General features: G+C 39.8%; 1 protein-coding gene across 1 annotated transcript; it reads left to right on the forward strand.

Annotated features, from left to right (window-relative positions):
• The first annotated feature begins 1694 nt into the window (after positions 1 to 1694).
• On the forward strand, positions 1695 to 7949 carry LOC140921588 (voltage-gated potassium channel KCNC1-like). Its single transcript, XM_073371589.1, has 2 exons — positions 1695 to 2618; positions 5688 to 7949. The coding sequence occupies exons 1-2, from the start codon at positions 2112 to 2114 to the stop codon at positions 7281 to 7283; spliced, it is 2103 nt and encodes a 700-aa protein (XP_073227690.1). The 5' UTR covers positions 1695 to 2111; the 3' UTR covers positions 7284 to 7949.
• Positions 7950 to 9420: the final 1471 nt, after the last annotated feature.

A 9420-nucleotide genomic window follows, 5' to 3' on the forward strand; every position in this document is an offset into this window, starting at 1 on the left:
ATATTTACCTTCTTTCATTTCCCAGATTTCGGATTTATCTATTGAACGGTCTTGATTTTAATTTTGATCTATTTTGAGTGGCGTGACACTGAAAACCAGTATAAGCATAAAGATTTGCACTCACCCTTAATTAAGTGAACTATTGATGATACAGTCACTCTTTAGAGAACTGGTTTCTTTAAGGAACATCATAGGTCAAGCTTCTGTCATTTCCATTATTCAAAAGGTAGCCGGGTTCGCGCTCTTTAGCGCGAGCTAAAACCGCGTTGGACTGTATTTTGAGCGAAATTTAAGGCAGCGTAACAAGAAATACTGATGTTCAGGATTGAATGAGCGAGGGTATAAAATGAGTCATTTTATTTGACTGGGTTCTTCATTTCTGTAGTTTTGTGATTTTGGTGAACCTTTGCTCGTAAGTGTGTGATCACTTCCTTGAGGAGTTTGCGATCTCGCCCACTTTTTTTTTTATCCTGAACAATATCAAGCTTGTCCACTTCATGTCTGTGTGCATGAAACCAAATATGTTTTTTTTTTTTTATTTATAGTTCTGCAAATGAAAAAGTACGCCTTCCTTTCCGGCGAAAGATATTTTGAAAACCATCGGCAAACTTCAAAAGTTTTCAGCATCTAAAATCTTAAAGAAGACATGACTAGCCATGGACTTCGACTAGCAATTACTTGAATATCTGTGGGAGGGCTTATGTATGCGCTGAGTGTTTTGCGATTAATTTCACTCCCTCCTTTTGCCATACACAAAATAAAAATCCCCAAGCTGAGCACCACCCAAACTGCACCAGACAACATTGTGTTTCATGAAAATACCAACTTTCCTTGGTCCACGCTTCGTAGTGGAAAGTCACATTTAATGAGTCAGTCATTTACATGAGTTCGAGTTTGAAGACTTAATTTTGAGATCATATTATTTATTCTCTTTGCTTAAATTTGGTCAGTCTAATCTTTAAATCTCCTAAATTAAGAGTAAATATAGGAGCATTGTTCAACTTTGGCTAGTAGAAAAAGGTGAAAAGGTCCAAAGGAAGCTAAATTCAACTAGGACAACATTGTTAGTTGTTACCTTCATTGTCGCGATTTTATCCATCTTGCTCCGTGAACAAAAGGGTGGTAATAAGTTCAATTATTGTAGGTTTTCTTAGTAATTATCATAAAATATATATTGGAAGAAACAAAGGAAATAACTGATTGGTTTTAATTTTAAAGCAAAATTTTCATTTTGTGTAAGCTTGACTGAATGAAAATCTATGTTTTCGATTTAAGGTTTTGAAAACTATAAAAGTGATCTAAGAATAAACATATTCTGAGGTTGTTTTGACAAGATGTTGACTTATTGCTGCCCACCCCAACCTGTATCCAAGGAAATATGATAGATTAAATACTACACCTTTTTTCATATATTTTATTGAAGATGGTATCGCTGGTGAGGTCATCTCAAGAAACTTTATTAGCCAGGAAAGGACAAGAATTCGGATACAAATCCGATGTTCAATACATAAATACGTATTGCTGCGTCATTCATCGAAAAGACGAATTTGTAAATATGAAGATGTAGTTGTTTGACTTCGCAACAAAAGCTGCCATTATGCATGACGCACTATAGATGGATGGTCAATATGAGTTTATCTCGGCCTTTCATTGTTGTCGTTTATGAGATTTATAACTTATAAATTTTTCAACACTTCGAAAAAAGATCCACTCTTATTGGCGATTCGATCGATACTCATTTCCCAGAACTCTGTTACTGGAGGACATTCTAGAAAAAGCGCAAATCGCGCGGAGACTTTCCTCTGATTTAATGCGGCACCTGCGTATTGTGCGCAGTGACAGGTGACAATCACATTTGAGAAGAGAAAAATTAATATCCAACATTTCGCATGAATTTGTGTACCCTGTTGTTCCGATCCTGTCTCGAGGTATAAATCATTTTATGTAATTGCTTTCTTTGACGCATCTCTATTAGCAATTGGTATTGCGCATATCCGATCCCCAGACTCGAGACCGCCCACTAAAAACATCAAGCAAAAATTTTTCTGTAAACCTCTCGAGCAAAGCAGTTGTATTTCATCGGAATCGTTTGCTGCATCTTCTTCGCCTCTATGGATACTATTGCTGACAGAATCGTTATCAACGTTGGAGGTAAGCGACATGAGACATACGCAAGTACTCTTCAAACTATCCCTGACACCAGGTTGGCATGGATTGCGGAGAGTTTCCTGGCCAATAATAACAGGCAAGAGATATTTTTCGACCGAAACCCAGAATTATTCGGGATCATTCTTAACTACTACCGTACTGGGCAACTGCATGCTCCGCGCGACTTCTGTGGCCCTCTCTTTGAGGCAGAGTTAATATTCTGGGGCATTGAAGAGAGGGAAATGGAGGCGTGTTGTTGGCCCTATTATACTCAACATCGAGATGCCGAGAAGAACCTGAAAGATTTCGTAGGACCCGAGTTTGAAGACACGGACAACGACGACGAAGAATTCTCGCCCGATTTAGAATCATCGTCATTTCATCAAGTTTCGTCATTATCATACTGGACACTTTATAAACCGAAAATCTGGGCATTACTGGATGATCCGCACTCATCGACCAAGGCTAAGGTATTAACACGCTTCGCGTCTATTCTTTTTGTTTTCTTCCAAAATCTAATATTAATTTTTAAGCTGAATATAATTCGGAAGCGAATTTCAGGTGCAGTTGTTCGGTCAATATCGGTTGTTCATCATTTGGGTTTTTTACTACTACTACTGCATACGAGCAGGCAGCTCTTACTTATTTTAACGCAATGACCTATAAACTCAATTCATTATGTCTACTCCATAAACGATATCTGTGGTTCAGAAAAGAATGCCCAAACGGCTACTAAGGCGTTTGTCAACGCTTAACAAATATGGAAAATTTCGCCAGTTTTCTATGCAAATAGAGACCACAAGTAAATAAAAGGGTATCGCATGTCGACGATTTTAAGCCTAAAAAACGCTTCTAAAACTATGTTTCTGGATTAATCGGGCATGGTTTTAAGGCGAAAAAGAAATTAAATCCACGATAGAGCTGGGCAATCTGGTTACCAAGGGGTTTGTTTTTGCTAAACAGATGGGTATAAGATAATGGCGTACGAATCGCTATCTGAGAAATCAGCCATAAGAAAACGTTCTTTGTTTCTCAGGCATCGTAGATGAAAATTCTATTGAAAAGAAATCATAACATCTCACTGTGTTTTTCCAATTAAACTGCGGCTTAGTTTTGTGGAAAAATTTTTAATGTACTGTAAACGGGTTTTACATGGGGACTTCCGTTCTTCATAGAGGAAGGATTCTATTGTGGAATAACACCTCCGTTTATAAAAGCTAATTGATGTAGAACATAAGATAACAGAAAAATATCGAAATATATGAAGGGAATAGTTTTTTGAAGGTATATCGCCTCAAGACTACAATCAATCCGTATTGACCGCAAAAGTAAACAGATGACTCAAAGTGATATCCTTTTTCAACTAAAATTAAACTCGAGCGTAGGATAATAATACTATCGGGTACAGTCTTTTCAGCAATTATAATAATACAGCTGGACACGCATTAGTGAAAAAATATTTCAGCTGTGTTATATTTTATTCAGTCAATTCCCTTTCAATGAATTTTCTGTTAGCTTTATATTCTTTGATCCACCAGCATTTGTTCGTACGATATAAATTCAAGAATGGAAAAGCTTTGAAAAGGTCTGATCGACTTGTTTAATTGGGCGCCGAAATGCAAAATTTTACCACGATTAATCGACTGCATTTTAAATAATTTGCAAGACAATGAGTTTCAGCTAAACTGGTGGGGTTTTTTACCACAGGAACGATGAATGTTTTATGTTAACTTCATAATTCTTAGATCTTTATGATCCAGTTTAAGGGCGTGCAGTAAGCGCCAGTGTGCCTAGAAATGTTAGCCACGCTTTGTAATTTTACAGTGTGACTAAAAGTTCTCCACTCATTTAGGAAAATGAAATATTTGCTTTTCTTTTTACTTATTCTACTTATCTTCTGCGCACTGTCAATAATAAAACATGTTCTGTGATTGGCAGCTCATTGAATCGAAACGAACCCCCATCTTATATTATATAATGGGCTTGTTTAAATTAACATGTAGCTTTTATATCAGGAGACTAAATGGTAAAAGCTATTAACTTTTTACCTGCAATTTCTATTTTATGTATAATACCACCACATAATTATTCATATATCTAGGGCGACATCACACCTTAGTATTATATAATGACAATAAAATAAACTGCTTACTCGATGGTTGAACCGTGAATCTAACTTCATGATTGCCCACAATTTCCTTTTTTTTCGGAGATAAAGCACGCAACTCTATAAACATCCGCTCACATTATGTGTTCAATCATCGAATGAGATTTATGTATAAATTTATTGTCACGTAGCAAAAAAGTAGAAGCCCAGTCACTTAACGGTAGCTGAGAAACGCGAGTTTGTCACCATGTTGCTCTTTAGTAAAACTAATGCAACTACAATTTAAATGGCTATGCCTGGAGACGCGTTCCACATTTTTGGGTCAAAACTGAGCTGATGCTGCTGCACGGCGGCCATGTTGGTGGCCAAGAACAAAAGCATTTCTCTCCTCTGGCAGCCAAAGTCTGTTTTCGTGTAAATTCTTCGAGAAAAAATTCTATTGTATTGACCCCCAACATGGCCGCCTTGTCACGTGGTTGCATCAGGTCAGGTGATTTATCAGGTCAGTCATCTCTTTTCCCGCTACCAGAAGCCCCTTTTCCAACTGGTATTCGGAGAGCTGAAGAAATCCAGGGAAAAGAGGCCCGGGTCTGCTAGCACGAAAATCATCATTTCCCCTATAACTCCAAGAGAAAGATATGAATCGATTCTCTGAATGGGGAAAAGAAAGTAATAGTTTGAGAAAAAGTTCATTAACAACACAAGAATTTATTTGCAACCGTTGGCTCAGGTTGCATTCCATTCCATGGAAAAGCCAAACACACGCGCTTATAATTTAGGTTAAATTATCATCTTCGTGTTTTCCCCAACGTGTTTTTTTAGGGTCTTCGAGCAATTACCAAAATAATCGTGACACATCTCCTTAAGAGACAAAAGGCACCGCACGAAAGCATCACTCTTTAGATTATAGCCAAAAAAATAACCATACATGCTAGAATTTTACCTTAAGGTTGGAGTTGCAAAATTATTACCACGCAAGTAGAAATATGTCACATTTTAACCGGGTTTCATGGCTTTATTGCTAAATTTCAGGTTTAGATCGACTCAGAAGAGGCCAATGCTCTCGTTATTGATAAGTCCTCATCTTTCAAATGCATTTTCGTCCAAGTTTATAACTCAAGAATTCAACATTATATAAATTGCCGCTTACAAGCAATTGGGCTTATACATCTTCGTAAGGGGTCCTAGGAGGGCTCATTAACGTACGGGGGGGCTTACTACTGGGTGAGCTTATAAGGGGGGGAAGCATATAAGCAGAAGTTTACGGTATTCCTGTAGTTTCACGGCAGCATGGTGCCAATACTACTGTTAGCCTTGTGCTAATGCAGTTGTGAGAAAAGTCACATAGCATTTAGTTTTAAATGTCTCGGGCGCGTAAAATGTATTTCTAAGCGTTTTTACTGACGCTCGTTTTTTCTTTTTTTTTTCCAAGGTGTTTGCATTGTTTTCATTGTTCATGATACTGGCATCTGTTGCATCCCTGTGTGCTTCATCAGTTGTTATTGAAGATGAATACGTACGTGGATTTGAGTATTTATTCTGTGCCTGGTTCACACTGGAGTTTATAGCACGGTTTATATTTTGTCCTGACAAGATCGTTTTCTTTAAACAGATCATGACATGGGTGGATTTGATGTCCTTGCTCCCCTTTTACAGCAAACTGTTCTTCAAAACAGATTTACTTAGTTTCTTGAGGGCCGTGAGGCTTATTCGTGTGTTTCGAGCGCTCAAAGCATTCGCTTTTACAAGCGGGTTGCAGATTATCGTACAATCGCTCAAAGCCAGCTTCAGGGAGCTAATACTGCTTCTTATTATTTTGTTAATTCCCGTGGTAGTATTTTCCAGTATTGTTTACGACATCGAAAACAATGTCCCCAGCCAGCCTCACTTTCAAACTATCCCAGAAACCTTTTGGTGGGCAATTATCACTATGACAACTGTCGGCTACGGCGATATGGTCCCCAAAACGATCCTAGGTAGGGTCATTGGTGGAATATGCGCTATTTTTGGAGTACTGATAGTGGCGTTGCCAGTCTCTGTAATAGGAAATAACTTTTCTACTTACTACACGCATGCTCAAGCTCGACTTAGTCTTCCAAGGAAAAAACGTCGTCTGATATGCGCAGCTAATCTGCGCATGAATGTCTTACCGGAACAATCAGCTCCAAGTAGCACCTCATTGAAACAAAATGGCGGCCTTCAGGAGACTTCAGAGGGAATACCGGTGGATGCATCTCCAGGCTCAGCAAAGAGATTCAGGCGTTACCATCGGCGATCACGAAACACACTGTTTGCTCACGGCGATGTGTATATAGGTCCAAGCAAGCTTGAAAGGCAAAAATTATCTCGCAGTAGTACATGCAAAGAAGAGGAAAACGAAAACGAAGCTGAAAGCGAACCGAAAAGTGAAAGCGCAACAACAAAAGAAACGATTAGCAGTGGAGAATTAGACAACAAACCAGATAAGGTGAATGATCTGTCTGGCACAGATAGCGAAATTCTTCCTGCTATCTCCTCTCTGCCAAGAAACTTTACCCTCATTAACTCAACGCATGAAAGTGAGGAGATTATTGAAGAAGCCGAGACAAGACCCGCCTCTGTAATCTCTGAACACCGAAATGGTGTTATCAAGAAAAGGAATAAAACTGTTAATTTACCAGTATCCCATCGTAAAAAGTCCAACAGCTCGCCAAATAAGTGGCTAGAATTAAAAAATGAACAATCTCCAACAGAGAGTAGAAGGCCACAAAGTTCGCGGGCTCGCAAGGCACGCGTATCACCCGCAGAGGTGCTTGAAAGTTACCAGAATCACGTGGAAGGCTCCACGCAGAACCTGTCCCCACGCCATTATCCTGTTCCTTCATTTAAGTTAGACATGGAAAATTCTCAAACAGACAAACCTGCTTTGGTTAAAATGCCCGAGCAGAAGAGTAACAACACTACAAATTCGACGAATTTCACGGAGACTTTACACAGACCAAGGACCGCTACATTGGATGCTGATGTTACGAATGGATATGCAATCTGATATTTAACAATTATTCCACGAGTGCTCGTTAGATATGAGATGGTGGATAGCGAACAAGGCGCGTAGCTCCGAGTTGGCTATAATCATCTCATATCCAACAGGCGTGAGTGGAATAATTGTTTTATTAAAAACGCCCAGAAAAACATCGAGAATTCTTTCCGACATTATTTGTAAAAACAACTGATTTTCAGCTTGTTTTTGTTTTTGAGCAAACGTGTATAGTTGCCTTATTTGGAGAGCATGGTATAATGGTTCATATGCCATAATGGCTAAGCCAATCAGAGCTCGAGAATTGCATTATCTAATGATTCAGTTTTTAATAATTAATATTAGCAAACGAACTCTGAACTGTGACCATTATTCCAAAGAAACCAATCTAGCCAATGCCGGATCCAGAGCTTCAGATAAGGGAGGGCCCGGTTATCCAGACCAAAGATAAGGGGGGAGCGGCCTCAAAAATATTTTTTTCGGCCCTTCGGGCCTCAGTTTGGTCTAAAAAAAGGGGGGGCTCCTCTGGATCCGCCACTGCTAGCTATACTTATAGTATACATTAGAATCTATGATTCTGTATGAAAGACCTCTGTATTTGTTATTCAATTTGTGGTTGAAACCTACCCTGCGAGCGGAGCCTCCTTTTGATTTGTTCAGTGAGGAGGAGAAATTAGGGACGGGCCACTATTTATCGAATGGGGGGGGGGGGGGGCGGGTGGGCGGATGATTTTTGGGGGGGATCACTTTATATTTAGGAGTACAAAAGGGGGAATCAGTCGTAACTGAGAAGCCAAAAGAGGGGATTACTGAAAACGTTGGAAGAATTCAGAGGCGGGACCACTCAAATTTGCTTAGAAAATGAAGGCATTGGAGGCGGGGGGGGTCGCGAAAGTCACTAAATGTTATTAGGGGGAATCACTTCGGTGAAGTAACATTCAAAGGGCGGATCGGCTAAATTTCACCTTGTTTTGCCCCAAATCCTCCCCCCCCCCCCCCCCCACCCACCCCAGGCGATAAATAATGACCGGTTCCTTAGGAGCTTAAGAGGCTGTACCTGAATGACGTCAAGCCCTTGATAGCCTGCTAGCAGCAAGCTCTGCATTCATGGCGAGACAGCGAAGTGAGCCGCCAGAGAACGCGCCAAATGGAGAGCTTGCTCGCAGGCTAAGGATTCCTCCCTTCTTCTATTAAAAGTAAATATTTAGCTTTGATTGACTCTATCTGGTCAGTCATATATGACTGCAAAACGACCTCACGTGACATATGACCTGATTACCTGATTCCTAGTGTTATAACTGAATTACAAACGATACTAAACAGGGCCGTAGTAAGTCTTTAAAAACTAGAGAGACACAGAGATTTTAGGTAGCTCGTTGTATTTGAAAAGCAGAGGGTTTGGGTCCACAGGACTCATTGGAATGGTCTCTGTATCTTAAACCAGAAATGTTTTTTTCAACTTTTATGCGTGCATGTTTTGACTTTTTGGGGCAAAAAACTGGCGGGGAGGCACGATCCTCCGGCCCCTCCCCACGCTACCGCCCCGGCGCTAAGAGGTCAAATTTAGAATTTAAAGCGATATATGAGAGAATTTCAGCTCTTAGTATGGACTCTCGTATTCCACTGCGTGTGTGAATGTTGAGATAAGCTGTGGTGCAGTCCCGGGCCTACCATTTACATAAACCTCCCGAGTGGAAATCTTGTGTATAAACACAAAGCTTTATAACTTTGACACAGTGGGAGAGCGACCCGCTACAAAGTACATCCAAATCAGCTGAACAGACTAAAAAAAGAAAAATTGCATCCCCTCAAATCTCAGTTAACGTTTTCTGAAGATTCGCAACGGAATCACCGCCAACCATTTGATTTTCCAACCTGAATTTCCAGCCTTGCCTTGTAAATGGTAATCACTCAAGGTCTTCTTTTTAAGCCTTTTATATGTTTAGAAGGAAGAAGAAGATTGTTCATAAACACTAAGTAAAATCAACTGAACACAATCCATTTTTCCAAGTCCTAAACTCTTCAGTTTCCCGTTCTGGAGAGATTTGAACGTCATCACTCATCGCCCCGTGAAAGGGAATTCAGATCAAGACAGTTTTAGATTTCGAATTCAACTGATACTGGATTACAGACTTTGTTAGTGGAAAGT

The sequence above is a fragment of the Porites lutea genome, chromosome 12 (assembly GCF_958299795.1).
Source record: "Porites lutea chromosome 12, jaPorLute2.1, whole genome shotgun sequence".
NCBI lineage: Eukaryota > Metazoa > Cnidaria > Anthozoa > Scleractinia > Poritidae > Porites > Porites lutea.